Source organism: Haliotis rufescens, unplaced genomic scaffold, assembly GCF_023055435.1.
Source record: "Haliotis rufescens isolate VD_foot unplaced genomic scaffold, xgHalRufe1.0.p SCAF_20, whole genome shotgun sequence".
Taxonomy (NCBI): Eukaryota; Metazoa; Mollusca; class Gastropoda; order Lepetellida; family Haliotidae; genus Haliotis; species Haliotis rufescens.
The window spans coordinates 14,847,088-14,869,978 of NW_025963891.1; the positions used below are offsets into that span (position 1 = coordinate 14,847,088).

At 39.7% G+C, this 22,891-nt stretch overlaps 1 protein-coding gene across 4 annotated transcripts in view; it reads right to left on the reverse strand.

Moving 5' to 3' along the window:
- LOC124132249 (netrin-1-like) overlaps window positions 1-22,891 on the reverse strand; it is a 60,137-nt gene that overhangs the window by 23,247 nt on the left and 13,999 nt on the right. For 2 of the 4 annotated variants that reach the window (XM_046496100.2, XM_046496113.2), the window contains exon 2: window positions 5,890-6,078. In XM_046496100.2, the coding sequence (XP_046352056.1) occupies window positions 5,890-6,078 (189 nt within the window). Of the gene's footprint in view, window positions 1-5,889; window positions 6,079-6,145; window positions 6,335-22,891 lie in introns of all 4 variants that reach the window. The other 2 variants (XM_046496091.2, XM_046496107.2) reach the window with 1 other exon arrangement.

Consider the following 22,891-nt stretch of genomic DNA (forward strand, 5'->3'; position numbering starts at 1 on the left):
ATTGTTCATTTTGGGGTCTTGCTATGTTCTGGTTTGTCCTGGTTTCACGCGAGCCACTTCATGTCGACTCTTGTGGCACTGTGCAGGGAGGTGCTGAATTGCCCATGTTCATTAGAAGCTTTTCAAACTTGGAACTGCGCCATTTAGTCCTTGAACCGAACGTACACTCTTTACTCTGTGGAATTGAGACTTGGCAGATTGCTCCTTAAAGTGGCGGACACACTGCAAAATGATGCAACTTCAGTAATGAAATAGTGGGATGCTTTGGCGGTCTAGTGTGGTCGAGGCAGTGGAGCTCGTGATGGATAGATTCCGTGATTGCACGTCCATGTCGTAGATCACGGTCATGACCCCCGACGAAGCTGGGTCAGGATTGGTCACTTAGGTTGATCGATGTCAAAACGAGGCTGACTATAGTCTGCCATTTTGAGAGGCCCCTGTCCTTCGTCTGGAGATTTAGTTGGTTGATTTCACAGTTATCGTTTCGAGGAATGCTGTTCAATTTACGGATAAATGACATTGAGGTCGAAAGACGATCATTTGAAGAGAATGGTTGAAGTAATAAAACGTCGGTACTTGTCCCAAATTGCTTCCTATCCGTCAAGCCATTTGCTCCCTTTGTCGCCGGTATTGTTAACAGTATCTCGGGAGCACCACTTGAGGGGGATCAGCGTCTATGAAATGGTATATTTGGTCTTGTACCAAAAAATGCTGCCAACTTTTGCTGTGGATGACCCCTCTTTTCAAGTGCATGCTGCAGCTTATGGGACAGCAATAAAAGCATCGTGTACCTGGCATGCATCATTTCAGTGTCATGTTTTATTATGAGGTATCTTGTTTATAAGTGATGTATGTATGTCGCCAGTATTGGACACGTATACTATAAAATCCCTTACGTCATTGGCGGTTGATAAGCTTGGAACGCCCTGACGAGAATAGGTTTGAATTTAACGATTTGTCGGACTGTGAAAGCATGTGGCATGTGACTTATATATGTTTATTCCACTATATTGGATGTGGACGAACGGCCCTTCCGTGGTGTCAAAGAATTTGAAGAATCTTGATTTTTTGGGGTAAATTCTACACTGAGTCCAATGACTGGGAACTGTAATATAGTCACATGAAATATTTGAAGAATGTTGAAAAAATTGCAAAGCCTACACTGAGTCATTGTTTGCAAATGGCGGAATAAATATTTGAAGTATTAAATAAATGTTTGCTGAATTTCGTGTATGTTTCTATGCGTGTATGTGTGTATATGTGTATGAGTGTATGAGTGTATGTGTGTGTGCATGTATGTGTTTACTTGTGTATGTGTGTTTGAGTGTATGTGTGTTAGAGTGTGTGTGTGTATGTGTGTATATGTGTATGAGTGTATGTGTGTATGAGTGAATGAGTGTATGGGAGTATGAGTGTATGTGTGTATATGTATATGAGTGTACGTGTGTATATGGGTGTATATGTGTATGTGTGTTTGAGTGTACGTGTGTATATGAGTGAATGAGTGTATGTGTGTATGTGTGTATGTGTAAATGAGTATATGAGTGTATGAGTGTACGAGAGCATGCCATATAATAAACCAACAATGACCCCTTCTGTGAAACCCCAAACGTACCATACCATGTAGGTATGATACCATGACCAAGGATCATGGTCGGCCGAATCTAGGATTCAAACCATCGATGCCTTAGACCACTGGACTAACGTCAGAGGGTTCGATATGAATAGTAAAACGTCAACGCCAGACAATAACCAGTCTCGATTATCTGGCGAAACAGATTCCATTGGACGCAAAAGGCAAAAAAGTGATGAAAATAATATGGATCAGTGAAAATCTATGTCCTGCCCTACCGGTAAAACCGCCATTCACACTATTTGCATAAAAAACTAAGTGTTGGTATATCATACAATATCTAAACTGTCGGAAACCATTCCAGGACAATGAGATAATCTTAGGATGCCCATGTCTACATCAGCTGCAAAAAGCCACAACCCCAGAACAAAGGATGCACAACGTTGCCTACAACACTGGATGCCTCCCCGAAATGTGAACTGAGGATTTCCATCATATTAGTGTAATCGTGAATAAATGATGTAATATGTGTTCGTCTGACAGGTTGTAATCCACAGGGGGCAGCACCTTGGGCGCCATTTACAAACACTTTGCACTTTACTACAAACTTAACTACAAGATTACAGACCCCGAAATTGCTGGGGTCAAGTACAGAGCGGCGGTGGCTTTGAGAAACGTATCATCTGATACGTGGGTTGGAAGAACAGGGGTGCTAAAGGCTACGACTACCTCGAAGGTACGAGAACCGACAGAAACAAAGACAGTATCGTGTAGTCTGTAGGGGACCTAGTGTCTGGCGGGGATGTCTCATCAGTCTGACGTGATACTTCACAAATTGCACATTGGTTCTATAACACACAAGCTGCCACTGTGCACGTGCATGTCTCGACTCCTGGGACAAATACTCTCCAGATAGGGAGCGTCCACCAGACTGACCTCTGTATAAACGTACACTTGTTCCTTTTATCAATCGCACAATGCGGGAAACATTAGTAAGTGATAGGAAAAAGGCGCAGTTGAGATGAAGACCCTTAGCTTGATTTAGAGTATCCATATTCTGGCAGGGAGTACTTCAAGGAGAATTCCTTCCTTCTTATTTACAGTTTATTACAGGCGGTTACAAACCTAAAAAACCCATTGTACACTTGAAACATATGTGTATGTAAAACATTTATAGCGAAGGAGTCATAAACATGCACAACAGGATATAATACCCCCAAATAAACCCTACTTAAGTGTACTTAAAACCGACGGGCTTGGCATGCTTTGGTTTACATTTTCATTGTTTTACGTATTCCCAATAACTTATACTGTTAAAATTCCCAAGACGTATCAACTTTAATGGTTTTGGACATGTTTGATCTAAACAGTACAATGCTTTGGTAATGTATTGCCCCCGATCACATGATAAGTCTTGTTTATATTCGAATTAACCGAGGAGAATATCCTATAGGATGAGGCTCCGACATAATTGAAAAGCGATCAACGTCGTGGATAAACCTAGGGTAAGTGATACGGGTGGACCCTTTCTCACGTGTGGTAGAAGGCAGAGTGACTACAACCCACAAAACTCCAGTGGCCAGGAGATGTATGTTGGCCACCTTGTAGTCCAATCTTCCTCTTGTAGGAATTTATTCTGAAGTGTCGTTTAAAAATATGCGTGGCGTATCTGTACCACAACAGCAGTAAACTGAGGCAAGACACACACCTGTTGGGGAGAACTGGCATGGATGTCAGGGATGGTGGTCTCCAAAACATTTTGAGGTGTTCAATGTTTTCGTCTTTTCTTATTCATAACCGTCCACGTGACACGGGAATATGGTAGATTATATGATGCCCTTGAGAATGGCGACTCCGATGTGAATTGCTCGTTTCGTTGATTTGTGTGAGGAGATTTGATTGTAATTTTCTTTGATATCTCCCCCAAACGTGGTAAGCACTTGATTGGGAGATAGGTGCGCCATGACAGCGGCAAAGCGCCCCCTGTGTTATAGGTCAGGTAACACGGGGAATTAAAGTCACATGATCCGTGTGACCTCGTTCTAGAATCCATTGTTTTCTGTGGGTTGTGTACCAGATACTCAAAACACATGACATTGCATCAGATAGCACTGTACACATAGGGCCCAGTTCACAGTGGTATTATTAATGTAATATTTCATTACACACCACAAACAAAATAGTTTTGTGTCGTTTTCCATTTAAAAAAATGACACTAATTACCAACTGTTATTCCTATTTCAACGTTCAAATGAAAGAACCAACTTTGTAGCCGGATAAATTGTAAAATCCTCCATCGAAAAGTTTATTTACCAAGTAGGAATACACATAAACGTATGCCTCAGTTAGAAAAAGTCAGACAGTGAACGTCTTCCCTATCAACTCGAATGTCATTTTCAGAATCAAAACGGTTCATCACAGTACACAAATCCAAACCCATTTCTTGCTGATTCAGATCAATTACTCGGGAGTCCTGAAATATTTCCTTCCTTCGTAAATGCTTATGCATGTATACACTTCGACCAAGCAGAGCCTTGCAGGGTTAGACGGTTCATTCACTGGCTTTAATCCACGGGGGTTTGGTTCCCCTCGTTCTGTCACCCGTAACAAGCCTTGATCCTTGCCTCTGTTCAGTTACACCGCCTTATCGCCGCTCCGTAGCCAGAGCATGTAAAACCGCTCCGTCTTATTTATCCGATCTTGCATGTTTAATAATATCTTCTTTGAAAGAGATCTTTCTATGAGATACACGCTCTACCCATCACCATGCGGGAGACGCCTTTGAAAGATTCCCAGTTTTATATTCCTCGGTGATTGTGGGTTGTCCTGCACACCTTTTACCGTTAATCCTTGATTTTCATGCACTCAATATTAAATTTCAGGCTCCGACGTGCATGTGTATTGTACTGCTTTTCGATAGGGGGTGATGTGCTCCATATAACCTTTGATGTGCAAGAAAATAGCTGACGGTTTCAGACACTGTTGATGTTTGTTCAAGTCTTGATATGTTCCACCGTACAGGTACTTAACATCCTATTGTCAAAATGTGCTCCTATATACAAGCGTTTTCATTCATGTGTAGCGAGGTTCCATGGTGTATTTTCACTCATGTGGAGAGATCTCCAATAGTGTATGTTGCAATTTCAAGCTATAAAAGGCAACAATACGGCTGCATTCTAAATAATATATATCATTCAAAACATCGGCTTTTCGACATTTACATTACCATCATAAGAGCTGTAGGGCTTAGGAATTTGAACCCATACTTAATATTAACATGTTCTTATAGAACGTGTTCTCAGATACAAAGTTTTATTTACAAATGATATGTACGTATTAAGGTCAACATATGAAAAGACCTCAGCCATACTAGGCTTTGATACATAGAAGTCCATTTTTGTTTGGTTAACTAAATATTATGTTATGATGAATATCCATGACAAAAATATTTTGTAAAAATGGTTGCCAAATTAGAATGTGCTTGTGCAATTGACTACAACTACGCACTACTTGGAAGGCTCAATCTACAAGCCCACATATCTCTAACAATGCGAACACATTCCTGAGATTTATATTTGCATTACTGACATGAAGAAAGCTGAAACCCGATTTATATCCATGTAAGCACATATCTATATACCATAGTGCAATATCTATGTATATGTAGCTCCGTTCGTGATGTATGTGACCGTCATTATGGGTGAGGGATTATGGGATATCTGTGAGTGCTCCTGGAAATATGTGATGCAGTCATGGCTGTGTTATGTGATATACTCGTAAACTACAACTGCATTGTGCAAGCACTACACACTACAGCATTGTGTTATGCCCTCATGGCATGCGTGTAGATGAAGGGGTAAGATGTTCGTGGTGACACCGTCAGTATCAACGTTGGGTCGTCTTTACCGCATGACGTGGTAGACACACAATGACTGCACTTCCCTCCTGATGATGTATACGGCGACCAGGCCATGTTTCTGCTAATGGCGTGCATCCACTCCTGTGATAATTGTTCTACTCTAATGAACCGTAAACGGGTATAAAAACACTACACATTCATGCAGTCCTTATGTTTCTACCACTGATGACGTAAATTGCTATCATAGACTACTTCTACAGCAATAAACATGCCATTGCCACAAAGAAATAAAAAAGGCTAACTAGAAAACGTGCATGGTTACATTTCTTCACGACCTTCACCTTCTGTGGTCATACCGCCATCTAATATTTCAACTACCTAATCTACGTCAGCTACGGTAACAGCGTGCACTCCATGGCCCATGCACCCACCCTTGTCGAAGACTGGCCAGCCCTACCTTTGCAGGCCCTACGGTCTGTGATGTGTCGGGAACTATCCCTGTAGTATCCTTGTTTACAATAGTGACAGTGGCGTCCGGCTGTGTGGTGCTTACAGCCCAGGCATACCCCACCACTCAATAGCCCAGACAGCATATACAGCTCTCTATTGAAGCGACATCGTCGTGCATGCAAATTACAATTGCAGGCTGGAAAACAAAATAAACCAAAAATAAACTCAACTGAAAAACGAAGGGAAAAGGAAGCACCTCCTACCTTTACAAGCCTTCCTATGGGTCATCGGTTTGGTTCTATCGCGATAGTAACCCTCTTTGCAGTAATTGCAATTTCGACCAGCAGTGTTGTGTCTGCACCGAAGACAGACTCCCCCACTTTTGTAGCCAGATAATTGGTATAATTCCATATTGAAGCGACATTGTCTAGCGTGGAGGTTACAATTACAGGCTGAAATAGACGGAAAGAGATGTAGAGTGTGATGAAGAAATATGATGTGACATCTACTGAGATGGGTTCTGTGTTCTCAAATGCGTCTGAATCCATGGCTTTGCGTTTGCCGTAAACAAATTCCTTATGCCATAACATCGGTTGAGACAACCGTACATTATTATACATATTAACTCTCGGAACATGGCGTTATTACTTTGTAAATCTTATATGTATGGGGAACGTCTTCACTGTTTATGCAAGACATTGCATTGCAACTGTCTGCTTCAAGGTTTTCGGAACTGCACTTCCATCTTCAAGGATATCCGTATTTCTGAAGTACATATTTCTACGAATGCCCTATCTAAATGTTCTTTTAATATGTCGGGTGTTTTATAGCGTTATCGTGCTTCTGTAGAAAAGGCCAATGGCATACAAGTTATTCTATTTAAAGAACAGTGGAAAGGAGCAAAATGTTTTTGAAGCATTTTCGAAATGTATCTTAAATGGTCATTTCATTGAGGCTTTTAATTGCAATGACATTAACAATCTTTTACTGGGATATACAGACTCGTGATCTGTGTAAGGTTGAATAAAAATTTAATGTTCTTTGAAGGAAATTGTACATAGGGCGACTTAAAGTTAAGTTTTTTTCGCGTGGTGATATCAAAATGGGTATTGTAACAATATAGTCCCGACATGTTGAGATATATCGTCTGCGTGACAATTTACCTCTTTAACATCCTTGTGATTATGGAAAGGGCTTTCTCGTTTTCATTAATCCTTTTTGTAAATGAAAAACGAACATTTGAGAACACAGATATACTACCATTTGTGACAGACTCAACTACTTGAGTGTCAGCTGAGGTGATATGATGTTAAAGAGGGCGAAGAGCAACTTCTTTCACACTGTATCACAAGGTATCACTTTGCTTATTGTTGAACGCCACATTCAGCAATGTTCCAGCTATATAACGGCGGACTATATATAATGGAGTCTAGACATGACAAACCAGAGATTGATATAATGAGCAACGTCCCACGCCGGTACGATGATACACAGCCCCATCACCGACCCTGATCATCCAATCCATTTAGTCGTAATGTACGACAAGGACAGGTGACTGCTGACCTATTCAACACCGAAACCCACAGAGGGTACCATGACACAATGGTGATATACATTATACATCACTATCATTGACATGTTAAAGTTTTCATAAAGTATCACATATCGGTACCTGAAAAATAATGTGTGAAAATATGACTACAGGAAATGTTAGACTAATTGTGCTCCAACATCCTCTACATAATAGAAAGTGGTTATGTTTCTCCTGTGCAAATGATGTATACTCCTCCAAAGAATGTAAGGACCATCCAATTCTTTTATATTACTATAGTTTTTCTGTCATGTCATTATTAGCTATAATAATATGAATGAATCGGCTGGTCTTTAACATTATTTTGAGAATTATAGTTGGAATGGTAACAGAAAGAATGAGCAGGAAGGATTGATTGGATGAAAAAGAAACTGAAAAATATACATAAGACGAACAAACACTTCAATATATACATTATCATATCAATATATGAAAAATAATAGAACACTGAAAACGAAAGAAAAATGTAGAATTACAAGTGAGCACATACATTGAGATACCTGGCAGGCTTTTTGTGACTGAACATGAACCGAGTGAACCTTGAAACCAATCTTCGATGGAGATGGTTTATAAGATTATGTAATATTTATTTCTTTTTATGTTGTTAATATTAAAAAACGGAGATTGAAGATAAATACACGTGGAGCTTATAGAGCATGTAAACAGTAATTGTTTATGGTTATTTTACAAAACACTACGTTAATAAACAAAAGGGTCGACTCAGTACAGAAACGTAATGCATCATAAAGGAAATAATTTCTCAAAACATTTAAGTTTGGAAAGTGGATTAGACATATCACCAATGATAATTATACTTGTGAATGCTTAGCGATTCATTCTATGCAAACATTCCATTTGGTATTTTAGATGTGTAATTTAATAGTGATGTTTACTAGATGGTAAAGGTTTAGACAGAAAAAAATTAGTCACCTGGTAAATACATGCGTTAGTGAGGTAATACCAATGACCATAAATAATGAATAGTATTCCTCTGAATAGAATAAAGCGACAAAACCCTTTCCACATCCAATAGAAGTCTCTGCATAAAGCAGAATCGGTTGTACGATTCCGACTATATCAGGAGTCTGAATCGTACAATCGACTCTGCTTCTAGCAGATATTTGTTGTGAATATGGAAAGGCTGTGTCGCTTTTATGATTATGATTATGGAAATGGTTTTGTCAGTTTTTTTATTCACAATCTTTAGTTTTTTAACCGAGACTTCACCAAACAATTCTTATATGATCATGTACCTAGCAGATCAATACAAACACTACGATGTTTCCTCTCTTTTTAAGTCACTTCACCAAACCTAGTTCAGCATCATTACGACACGTAATCTAATGGTGCTACTTTGATTGAACCAAATCCGCCTTCATATTACATACTATTTATTTTTAAGCGATCAACACCTAATTTGACGCAGGTTACACTGAAATAGTTGATTTTAGTACATTGATTCAAGGCGATTAGTGCTCACATATGATGACGTTCTACTCAGTAGTTAATCATATCACAATGTGCTTGAACACTTTCCCTACGCATACAATGTGCTTACTATTTTGATTTCTCATTATCAAACCTTTGATGCAACTTGATGAATTGAAAATATCAATCAAAGCAATCATTAAGCAATCAGTACATACATTTGAAGCAAACGTTTTATTCAAATTATGGATTTTCCTTTGTACAATTCTATTTAACTTCATACAGTATGCAACAACATTAAACTGACAGCTGGAATGAGAGGACGAAGGGTGAAAATGTTATATATTTTCCCAGAGTGAAATAATTGTTTTGTCAATATAATGGCCACCGCGGTGTATATAACACCCATGGCTCGTACAAGCATGGGGCCAACTCTCATCAATCTCTCTCGTAAAATGCCAGCGAGGGACCCCATGCTTTATGAACACTGATCAATGAAACGAGAGCAGTGATGAATCAAGGAGACAGTTAACAAATTGTTTAATTGTCATTTTGTGAGAAATGGCTCCCGGTATTCGATCGAATAATTTCCACGCAATAAGCAGCAATAAGTCTGTCTGAAAATGGACAAAAACGACCATTGTGAACCAGAATTGCGGTAGACGAATTAACAAACGGTGTCAAATATATTCAACCGTTTATTCTCGTTCTGTGAAAAGCAGACGTTTGGAGTTTAAAATGTCAATGTAGAGTGTAATACTGCTATTCAATTGCCACTCCGACACATATCCAATATGAATAAGCACCCATAAAGCATTGGCGAGACCAGGATTCATACAAACATATTGAATTATTTTGGAATGCTTGACAGACCAGGCCAGAATTCCTCTAACCCAGTTACGCACGTGCATTGTCACATGCCGTCGTTTATGCATAAGCAGTGTCACGGGGGCAAGCTAAACACGACAGTTTAACTTTATTACAGTGTTCATAAAAAGTTACATAATGTCTACTGAACACTGTCAACTATATGGGTATGTACATATGCGGGTATTGAAAGGTACACCCCTTTATAGCAGCATATATAAAGGTATTGTAGCGTACCAATGCGACATTAAACATTGAGTTACATGGATTCCCACCGCCTTTAATACACGGGTGTGACGGATATATGTGACATATGTACATTTACTAACCATTTACTTATGTTTGGTTCTCTTGAAACAGATAGGTGTATCTTTGAACCTGTTTAAAGCGTTCTGGTGCAAAGGCTTTAGATTGATATGTTCTGATTTGATGGGAAAGAAATCGGTTGTATATTTAGACATGTTTTCAAAAGGTTAACCAACAAAGGTCAAGGTCTGATGCGATACCAATTTTTTCCATCAGTTTAGTCATTGCTCTGTATTTGATCATGTCAAAAGTAAAAAAACGTACCAGTGCATGACTTTATAACTTTAGTGATTCATAAACACGTGCATAAGATATGGTTTCTGCTTTTAGTAGAGATTTGTTATGATTATGGAAATGTTTTGGTTTTTGTTGTTGCTTTTACTTCCTCAAAAAGTGGGATAGTTGATCATGTACCCCACAGCTTTAAACAGAAACGTAAGACAGCATCTTCACAACCACAATCACATAAACGCTAAATGAGCATTGAAATAATGAAAATACACATTTTACGAATTGGGTGAGTGTCTTATGTTTATGTTTAGCCTTCACCCATGTGGAATATTGCAATATGAACACTATGTGCCGTTTAGTATTTACGTTTGTTTGTTTGTACGTGAACCTAAACAAATACGTGTCACGAGGGAAATCAATCGTCGTCTGTAGTACGCATTTCGCTGTGCAGAGTTGTCTCCCATAGGCGGACCAGGATCCTATGATCATGGGTTCGAATCCAAGATTAGCCCTGATTATGAATTCCGGTTTCTCAGCACCATACATTGCTCGTTGGTTTCACGTGTGCTCGTTGGTTTCACCTGTGCTCGTGGGTTTCACATGTGCTCGTTGGTTTCACCTGTGCTAACTGATTCACCAGAGTGGTAAAAGACCAATGATCACCTTGGGCTTTCCTTACATATTAATTTGACATGCCATGAAGCAAACTGAAATAATGTTCTAAGCGGCATTAAAGCCAACTTCATCACTCACTAAAACGTTTCATAACGGATTCTTAGCAGCCTACTTGTACTTTTACTTGTCATTTTACTCGTACCACGATCCCAGCACATTACCCCACGTGTTAAATTGTATTCCGTCAGTGCCTTCATTTAACGTTCTCCTTGAATGGTTCAGTTACAGCGTTATCAGTAATGGCTATTCATGACCTCATGTGGGCGACCAGGTTGTGACATTGCATTTACAGTATTTCTAAATTGACTGACTAACACACCACAACCGCACAATCTCACACGTGTATATTTCAGCAATGCTCGTAAAATTCAAGTATTTCTTTCTAATTACCATCTCAAAGCACGCACTGACCCTAAAGCGATGTCTAATTGATGGCATGGACCAAGACCCTTTATAGAGGCGATGGGATTGAACATGTATTAACACATTAACAGTTTGAGCTACGGAGAACTAAAACGATTGTCTTCCAAGATAAAAGACCACTCCACGCCTCGAGAAAAGCCTCATTTCACCACCTCTCGTAACATCGATGCTTATGGGCAAATAAAGAAGACATCGCGGTTAACTCGCGGTCCCTTATTGTTTCATCTTTCGTCATGTAAAGCTCATAAGTCTGTCAAAGCAAAGCGTCATATCAAACCTGTCTTTTCAGTGAGTGAACAGTTCTCAGCGGGAATGGAACCCCGAGGATCGCCATTCAATTCAAATAAGTATTCTCCCATGAGTACCTTAACGTGGCCTTACCACGGGACTGGCTCTGAAATCAAAGAAACGAGAGGCACACAAGTCCTCCTTATGGCTCTTTATGATACACTCTGGCATAATCATAACATAGCGTAGACACACCAGACCTGGGAGTTTCCTATACAGAAGCTATGAAACCGTCAATTATCATTTATTCGTCAGAAACGTGTTTTCCCATCCCCGTTGATATATGGATATTGATGACTGATATCCTACCAATTGTGGACGGTGCTGAGGCTAGAACACCCTTCAAAGAGATGTTAGTCGTTCCACCAACAAAAAAAGGACACGTTGAAATTTCAAAACCACATTCGTAAAGAACACACTTTTCAATGAACTGTTGCATAAGTGTTTATTCAAGAAACATATATTTAGACTGGAGGCATTTTATTAGGGTACTAAATATTACCTATGTAACAAGATAGGCGCCTCTGTTTACAGAGAGAAACACAAACACAAGACTACGGAAGCAGGTCTGCGGGAATGAACGTGCAGATTGTATACTGGGGCAGCGGACGGATGAGACTTACTCAGGTGTGTGGTCCAGTATGTATATATTAAAGACGACGATACATGGTTCTACCACCTAAGATATTACACTGGACCTTAGCGATGTTGCGTTAATGATAAAATAACACGGAGATGTTTATGACATGCTTGTTTTCGCAACGCGGGGCACGTTTGAAAGATAATAAGAGTTGGCTAGATACTCGACAGACAGTGGTAACCACTGCCAAACTGAGAATATTGCTCTACTACCTGATGACTTGGCTGCGATCTGACAGCAGACAGGTTGGCTTTGCGATGTGTGATATACACATCACACACAGATCGCACAGCTTCTGCAACAACGCTTACACCATCGGGGCGCTTTCGAGCCGTGCACCTTGGTTACTTGGACCGAACGATGGTGGGGATCAGGTGGAGAACGTGATGCTTTACACGTCCTTATAAAAAATGTCAGCGATCCCACACTTGTAACTAACATTTCATCCAATAAACATAACATTTGTAACGAACTCCAAACTACTCTATGTTGTCAATGTCAGAATGTGGTTATTCACGAATTATAGCAATTGCCGTTGCTCGAGGATAAAGTTATTACCTGTGATATCCAGTATTTCAATTATATTTATTTGACACGGGTATTATAGGTGTGTTTTGAACCTCTAGGTTGCAGTACTTCGGTGATTGTTTCAAGCCTAGAAATGGCTTGATAACGTTTGCTATTGTTCAGTCAAATCTAAGTTTTAAGTGTTAACTTTCTTCAGTGTTTCGGTGACCGTTTCCAGCCTAGAAATGTTTCGATAACGTTTGCTATTGTTAAGTCAAATCTAAGTTTCCAGGGTAAACTTTCTTTTGTCCGGTAGTTTATAACCGATGTTATCCTTCCGGCGGAAGTCACATAATGGACATAGCCTGGTCACATCGGTTTCCGTCTTGTCTTGGAATGGTTTGTCTGTTCCAGGCTCCATTTCAAGTGTAATAATAAATCTTCCATACCTAAGGCCACATACATACTAACTCACATAGCTCACTAACCTTTTCATCGGCGTTAGAATCTACTCGTGCCCGTGTTCCAATTTACCTAAATCAGTTATTCCCCTATCCACCAAACACATTTCTCATTGTATCATTCCATCCCATCAAGCTATACAGCTACTATTATCATAATAAACAAACATTATCAACCATCACCCACCCTTGAATACATCAAACGGTCACTGGCATACATCCACCAGTTCCCTGATCAATAACACATTCATCAATCAGGGATTCAACATGCATCTCTTCATCATATTTCAACCTCTCCAAAAAACACAATGGCCAATGAAAGGCAGATTATCACGTTCATAAATAATCCACACACAGCCCTCGAACAGCCCAGTGTCAGATGAAAGCTGTCTGAAGACAGACCAACAACCCACAACGTGAAGACGGGTAAGTTTACAGATCCTGGTAGCTCTAACAATCGGCTGGTATCAGCTGACAAGGTAGTGATGATTCCTCTGAAAGTAACACGGCAGCCTTTGGTAACTGTCACCGATCCCAGGTTATTCCAAAGTGTTGATTATTCTAGATTGCCTTCCACCCACGACCAGAATAACTATCATTACAGATAGCTTATTGTTTTTGTGAGAGAAAAAGAAACCCAGCTATACGTCCGCCAACGATAACATGGTTTTCTTTCAAGAACAAATTGAAAGAGCAATCAAATTCCACCTGCTTGTTGACTTTGGTAGCTGTACATATGTGTTAATGGTTAATAAACCTTGCAGACTGCACGGGTGAAACGTTACAAAACAAGCCCCCTTGCTGCACAGGTAAGCACCTTGTATATGGAAGGTGTATCTTTTCTAAACAACGGAAAACGCACTTGCCTTAACTGATATCCTTGATTTCTGTTAAACTCTCTCAGACTGTCTTCCCCTATCAATTTAGCGCATAGCTCTTTTCAGTTTCTTGCGGATGCTTTTACTTTTGAAGATAAGAAAGAAAGAGTCTTCAATCTGTTAGAGAAAATGTTGGCATTGACCTCCATAAAAAAGATGCAATCCGTTGAAGAGCTTCCGAGTTGTCATTCGACTCTAAGCTTAGCAAGCGTTTATCTGATGCAAGTCAAGGCGAGATATCACAGGCATCTGTTCATGTAACACATCTTTGTTTATATATTGCGTGTTACTTTCTCATATTTCAGGAGTAGTTAGCAATGTTATCAAACAATAGTGAGAATTCTTTTTTGTAGACAAAGCTCTCAAATGCTCCGAATGTTTTTTTCAGTAATTGACAAACATGTGAATTTTGGTAAAAGGCGCCTGAAACAGTAAATTATAGTTTGATAAACACACAGCTCAAACATCCATGGTTGTCCAATTTGTATTTTAGTCAAAGCCATGAATGAGATATCAGTATACATGCCCCTTAGGCCCTACATACGAATCATACGAATCATCCGAATCTTCCGAATCTTCAAAAGATTGATTATTTTACTGCAAAAGAAAGCCATCATCCAACGCAGTGACTGGAGTCGTCATTACAATCGTGTGCGCAGGAGGTGGTATTTATCTTCACTTAATCAAAGCACGAAGCAAATCCCATAAACAACTCATCTGACACAGGACTAGATTCAAACACAACGCTCTTGCTCCTATGAATGAATACAAGTCTATTTGTTACGCATGATTGTGAGGGCGTTCCGCTGTACGTCATAGTTAACCCTATAAGACAATTATAACATCTTGATGGATGACAAAATATGAATAACATACCCACATAAAACTGAGACTTTCACACTTTGAATACAACTTCATATTACTTTTAGGGAACCACACACTGTACCCGTGAAGGGAATCGAACCCAGATTCGATTCCCCACATTAGATTCCCCAGGACAATGGGAGAAACCCATTCTGGTTGTCCCCGACGTGATATTTAAAAATGATTTTATAAGCGTCGTAAAACACAATTATTTCACTTTCTCACTCATATTAAAATGTCATTGTCGATTTAACCATTTACTCTCATGCAAAGTCAGTGTTTTGTTTTAACAACATGAAATACAGATTTGCAGAACGTTTTAAACAGATGAAGATAATGTAAAAGGACAACCCTGGAATCATATTTCACTCTGAAGAAATTCCATAATTCTAACCTTGTGTTGAAGTATCAAGTTAATGGCTCTTTCTAACTATAAGTGCACAAATATGCTAAAGATACAGTTCTGGTCTAAGTTTAGATGAGCTAACCTTTCGGCTTTTATTAAGGGTTAATGCTTTCAAAGTCAACAACACTGTGATGCTAACTAAATGCATCAGAAAATATGCTTATTTTCGTTACTGTCAAATTATATTACAATTATCTTCAAACACTAATCATGTCTCTTTTCCGAGCAGATCTATAACGAACACCACATGCATTGCTTCCCAACATAAATGAACGATAACAAATGTACCTATATATTAATACAAACATTTCACTTTCGGTATCACATGTTTCACTTGTTCTAAAATCAATTGATTTCAAACTAGGTCAGATTTTGCAAAAAAATACATACTCTAAATTCTTTGCCACCACACCTGGATGGGATGTGTTCATGCATAAATTTAAATCAATGTTGATAATATGTTTCACGTAAGGTTACATGTGTGCTGTTGTGAAACACAGTCTTAAATTCAATCACGTCTCCATACTGCTTGTCAGATGGAGAAAGCTATGCACGTACATATCTGCGTAAAGTGGCACTGCATAATCCGCTGATCTGGGTCAAACCAATTTTGAATGACATTCAAAGATATGAACATGCATATATACTCTTGTCTATTATGTATATGTCAAATATAAATAATTTATACACGTTGCTTGCTTGCTTGCTTATATTATTAAAATGCATTAACAGTAACTGAAAGAGCAGATGACAAAAACACGTTTATATCAAAACAATGTTGGAATTGGTTGAAAGAAGACTTAGGTTTGAAAAATGTGATGTACATAGAAGCGTCAAAAGGCCTTTCCTTTATCATTATAAACAATTGTCACAAACACATGCAAAGGCAAGTCAATTGTTCACCTCAACAAACAGGTTAAGATTCTCCACATGTCTACCATGAAACGTTTTGAAAGCTTTACTGATGCCTTGAATGTTGTAACCCTAATTAAACATTTTTAAGCAAGATTGTAAGATTTAAGCATTTTCCAACTCTGACTAGATCTGTCTGTAGTTATCTTCATGTTGGTAATTGCTGTCATTAACTTTTCTTCCCTTTCATTTCCACCACGGGGGTCTCAACGATGGGACTTCATTTGGTGTATCAATTCCAATAAGGTATCAATATTAAGAGAGGTTGACATACGTCAAATGTGCATAACGTACAACACAAATCGTCAACGCCAGAGAACAATCATTCAGTCAGAGAACATTGTGATCAATTACCCATGTGGTAAAAGCTTAACGGGTCGTAGCTTCGTCCTGGTGAGACACATTATGACTTATTGGCAGGTTTCTACATTATAGAGCAGATAGATCGCTGTCAATCGTTTAAACACCATGACGCATATTGACATACATAAACATGATTTGATACACAGCAAACTAACATCAGATACAGACACACAGTCTTCAAAGGTTTGTTATAAAGCAGTCATCAAGAACTACCTTCCATAAACGACACGCATGGTATCTCCCCCTTTGTCCCACAACCGAAACGAAGGCAAGGCTCAGAAATCTAGTTGAGCTCCTATAAGCAAATCTCATTTAAGCGTTTACTTCTCCATGATGACTATTGTATTGGCTGAATTGAAGACATACTCGGAGGAATTGGCCATTCATCTATGTCACCATCCGGATAATTGGCCAGCTCCTAGACTCGACATGAGATTCGGGTGCGAAATTCTCAACGCTCCCCACTGTTGAATGACTTTGTATAACCGTTTGGGGAGCCGTTTTGCCACCAATTTGTAACAATGTTATACTCATATCTCAATGTAGATGCCCAGACTCCAAATAATAGGGCTGACTTTAGACGCTTATAAAACTTCTCAGTTGGTTTGTCTTGAAAGGTACAAGTGGCAGGTTCTATTATTGCCCCAGTGGCAGCGACACGGTCACTTGGACAAAGACACATTCTCTTCAAGAATCTGAAGAAACCCAGAAGGCTCCTCCAAATCTACTCGGGACAATATCTCACAGGGGAGACGGGGGACTTGACCCCTTTCACCTTGAAACATCGCCGTATATCCCTCTTCATAAATAAAATGATGGACCATCCATTTGTCAGGATATAAGTAAAATTTGAGACTGCTTCTTGTCGGCCTCATTGAGGTTTCTACAAACACTGTGTAGCAGCACAGTGGGTTGTCAGCGGGTCCCTGACAGCTCCTATTGGTGCCCGACGGTCCCTAGCCAACATTTGATACAGGTTTATTGCCGGAATTTAATCATTTGTGTTTGTTGTCAGTTTTTGGCGCAGCATGTTTGTGGGCTGTCGTGTATGTTGGTTGGTTTATGAGCTGTCGCGACAGTGTAGAGTCTTCGTGTGTGGAGTTAGCCTCCGCCAGAGATGCTCCCTCGGTTGGAAGACACGGGGACAAGTTCATCAGCCGTCAATCCTGGTCTCAGCTTACCTTTCAATGAAAGACAACTTTTGGGGCCGTGTATCGGACTCTTGAATAAACATTGTTAAAAATAACTCTCTCTCGTTCACGTGTCTGTCGCGTCTTCATCCAACTAGAAAGAAGCCCAGGAAATAATCGTGGTGTCAAACGACACACTTGGAGTATTTGTCCAATACGACCCGAGGTTCGTCCTGCGTTCAGACCCATGTCTAGGTACAGTGTTGGGTGGGGCAGATTACTGAGAACAAGTCGTCAAGAAAACCTATCTCCTATTTCAAGCTTGATCTTTGATTAATACCTCATTTCCTACGAATTTTAAACTGAACAGCCTCCATTCATACCATGCGTTGGTCCTTCTCCAATCTCGTATACAAATATAACGCAACATGAGCCGTCTTAAATCCAGGATTTTCCCTTCCTCTCGGATTATACCACCTTTGCCCTGTGTCATTCATACACGAGCGTTGCTCTTTTTACAAACATAAAGTGTTTGCTCTCGAAATATGTTCCATAAATCAGAATGGGAATTTTATCAAATAATTTGCGTTGCTGAAGCTGGTTAATGAATGTACTTGCATGCGTAGGTCAGCCCGTGTCAGATTCTGACTGCAATTGGAATTCCGATCTAACACAATTGTGTATGATGTGGAACCCGAGGTCGACAAGCCAGGCACGATAGATTCGTTTCTTGATAAACACTCTCAGAATCCATGGTATCATCCCGTTGACAACGTTTACTGGATTTACAGTATCAGCTTCTTGGCGTTATTAATGACCGAAATAAATTGGGCAAATAATTGCTCAACCATCGATGTGGTATCTGCGTCTCGGGGTACGTTTTCATTGTACAGTAAACTACGGTAATAACGAACTCGCTTATAACGAACTGACGGATATAACGAACTTATTTTTTGGTCCCGACCATTTGCTGTAGTTATGTTGTATATATGCTTATAACGAACTACGGTTATAACGAACTAAAATTACTAGTCCCTTTGCGTTCGTTATAACCGTAGTTTACTGTACTCCCCTTCCTATAAATCAGAAAACTTTCAAAAGGGTGCACCTTTTCTCGTTCTCATACCACTTTCCATTAACTGCACATCTCAGCTCTTCAATGAAGTAAATCATCCCTCATTATGAAGATTCTGAATTTTGAGCAAAATGGGATGTTTACAGCCCCACCGGTAATAGGAAAACACAATATTGTGTCAAACAAATACCTGTTGGTGCTCCTAGATGTGTGGAGAAGGTTCTAATGTGTCGTTCGGAACGGAAACCATGCTTATTGACATTAAAGAGAGATTAGTATATGGATACATTTGCAGTCCTTGCTTTGGCTTAAGTCATCCAACACTACTTTGTCTGTCAACTGTTATGATGTACAGCAATCTAACAGTTAATGATTGTATAAGTTACACAAAGACATTGTCTCGGTGTCACACGTGGCACTTAACACAACATCTAAACTGGTCGTGCGAACCAGGCCGCAGAACAGTCTCTTAACAATACTCAACTAAAACGAATCAGCTGTAAAAGTGCAAAAAGTGAGTCCCTTTAATGCTACCAAAACACTTATTCTTCACTTCCTTCTAGACATGCTTTCAGAATAAAGTTATGTCTGGTGAATACACTATTACAATATGACTTGTACATAAAAGTGAGTGAGTATGGTTTTACGCCGCTTTTAACAATATCACAGAAATATCACGGCGGTGGACACCAGAAATGGGCTTCACACATTGTACCCATGTCGGGAATCGAACCCGGATCTTCGGCGTGACAAGCGAACGCTTTAACCACTAGACTACCCCAACGCCCCTATACATAAGATCATCGACAGATTTTCGTGTTTGAATAATTACACAAAGGAAAGGCAACATAAAACACCTTACAAAAACATGCAGTTATTCAGCGTGAATCAAGGAAAACATAGACAAAACTCAATGCGAATTTGAAAACATTCTAAACATCAGAAATGCTACCATTTGGGACCAGAAAACCACCGAGTAAATAATGGTTGTGTTACCAGGTACACAATTCAGGTGACGGTGCGATGACCTCATCAAACTTGAAATCACAAAATAACAGTGCTTGACAGTCTAAAAACAACGTGTGGATAGAATAATAGAAATATTAGGTGAAACCAAACACAGAAACCAGATAAGAGCGTAAGACATGTCAACATTGGCACACGCATGGGCAATGAGCCGCTTGTTGTGATGGCTTGTCTTGCCAACATGTCTCCGATGGGCTGTTCCTGAACCTCCCTACACACTCGGAGATGGAATAAGTAAGGAAGAAGGGGTTTTAATGAGGCCTACTGCTGAAACTGACAACATGTCGGGCGTTTGTAGAATGTGTGCGAGCCAGTCAATGGGTAAACCAGCAGCGATAAGATGTAGCAAATGTGTGAAGATGCGGATGATACAGGTGTCATACGTGAACATAGATACATTTCCATAGACACTTTCGGGTACTTCATCTTGAAAAAAAGATTCTTCAGATGGTGGATTTCCCATGTGTTATGTACAGATAGGGAGAATTTACATGTGCATTAGTATTTAATGTTTGGATAGTGTATGAGCCATCGTTGAGTGGCATATTGGTTGGTTGGTTGGTTGGTTGTTAAACGCCGCACTCAGCAATATTCCAGCTATATGACGGCGGTCTGTGTAAATAATCGAGTCTGGACCAGATAATCCAGTGACTGACATCATGAGCATCGATCCACGCAATTGGGAACGATGACATGCATCAACCAAGTCAGCGAGCCTGACCACCCGATCCCGTTAGTCACCTTTTACGACAAGCATAGTGGCTTTTTACGGCAAACATGGGTTGCTGAAGACCTATTCTACCCCGGATCTTCACGGGTCGAGTAGCATATTGGGGCTGGGGTTGGAACTACTGACAAGATAGTATACCTTACCACACTAATATTTCATTAACAAGTTGATGACCCATTATATTTCGTCATTAATAAAGGTATTACCTCAAAGTAAACACCGATACAAAAATAATTAATTGCCCTAAGAAACCACTTAACGAGAAGGATGTCACAAGACTAGGGACGGCTAACGCTATACGTGGACGGTTATATTGAAAAGGTGGCTCTACAACACTTGATTCCAATTGTATATACATCTAGCTGAGGAAGCATTCGGCTGGACCATATGAACTGTTTTATCATAGATATGTACACACATATTTTCCTTGCTGGCCTATAATTTATAATCCTTCGACATGTGAAATATTGTTTTACATATAATTAACGTCTTATGAAGCTGAGAAAAGACGATATATAGTTCGGATAACATCTTTAATCATTATCATAATTTCACTTTGCAGTCGTTTCATGTGGAGTCAAAATAATAAGCTCGGGAAAACATATGGTTACGAACTGTTAGTTTAAGACGTGTTTTTTTTTAAAAACGAACAAAAATAAACAAATCCTTGGGAACATCTGTATTGCATGGAGATAACCAAGAGGGATTTTTCACACCGAAAACTGATTATCTGCCCTTTGTTTTTTATTGCGTTAGAAATACAAACACATGCATTTCTTTCAACAGCAGCAATAGTTCTGATCTCCATAGGGGACATTGATGCGATGAATCACGTGACACAACGTATCACTCCACTCGAGATAAAACTGCCATAGAAGATCAAAAGGTGAAGTTAGAGGGGTGTGATGTTTGCAAAATAAAAAGTTATCTTTTCCCCGTGGTTCTATGTGATAGTGAAAGAATTCCGAACAAAAACCCCAGAATGAGTTGACCTTATTCAAATATGAATGAAACGTTAATCCAAGCTGAATGAACTGCAATGAATCAATTAAAATTTACTTCGTTTCACGCATGACATGCTTACCCTTTTCGTGAACAACTGGTGTCATCGCTGATTTTCAGTGAGCCATTCATATAATATTCATCACTATTCTGCCTTTCTGGATTCTGTCTCGACAGGTAATCGAGACTGATTGTTCTCTAGGATTGACGGTTTGAATTCGATAGTAAATCGTCCCCATTGAAACCGTGCAGAACAACGCCTCTTGGATACATTAGTAACAGACTAAACGAAAATGTCATGGGATTCGCGGACTGTATTTAGGATACCACATGGTGTACAGATTGGCAGTAATAAAGTAGTTGCGCGAAATCCCTCTCATCTCAAGACATATGCATTACTATCTAATTGAACAACACTAAGGCCATAACTGACGTTATTTGTCAAACCGCCACTTGAAAGGTCGTCATCAACTTCATTGTATCATCGCCCGTAATGTTAAACAAGATAGCATTCGGATGGTATGAGCTGAAGCACAGACCTGTTCAACAGGATGTTGGTTGGTTGGTTGGTTGGTTGGTTGGTTTGTTGTTGAACCCGGCACTCAGCACTATTCTAGCTATATAACGGCGGTCTGTAAATAATCAAGTCTGGACCAGACAATCCAGTCATTGACAGCACAAGCATCGATCCACGCAATTGGGATACGGTGACATGCATCAACCAAGTCAGCGAGCCTGACCACCTGATCCCGTGAGTCGCCTCTTACAACAAGCATTGTCGCCTTTTACAGCAAGCATGGGTTGCTGAAGACATATTCTACCCCGGATCTTCCCGGGTCGGATAGAATGTAATCAGTTACAGTTCAGAGAGTGAGTATGGTTTTACGGCGCTCCTTGTATTATTCAAGACCATCGGTTCTACCAGGAAAAACGACTTGTCGCTTTGCACCCATGTTGGAGTCGAATCAGTTGTTAAGAGACAGACTACAAAACAATGTTTCAGAATCTACTTGTCTCGGATAATTGCTCATATTATCAACCACTGGTTAGCTAGCACAGCCTCGGTCATGTACAGACGTCCATGACATAGAATGATGTTGCTCGCTGCAACCTAAACCTGTTTCACTCACTCACTGTCCTCAAAACGGATGGAAAAGATTAAGTTCAGCACCAAGACCTCCATACCAGACAGATACAATAAACACA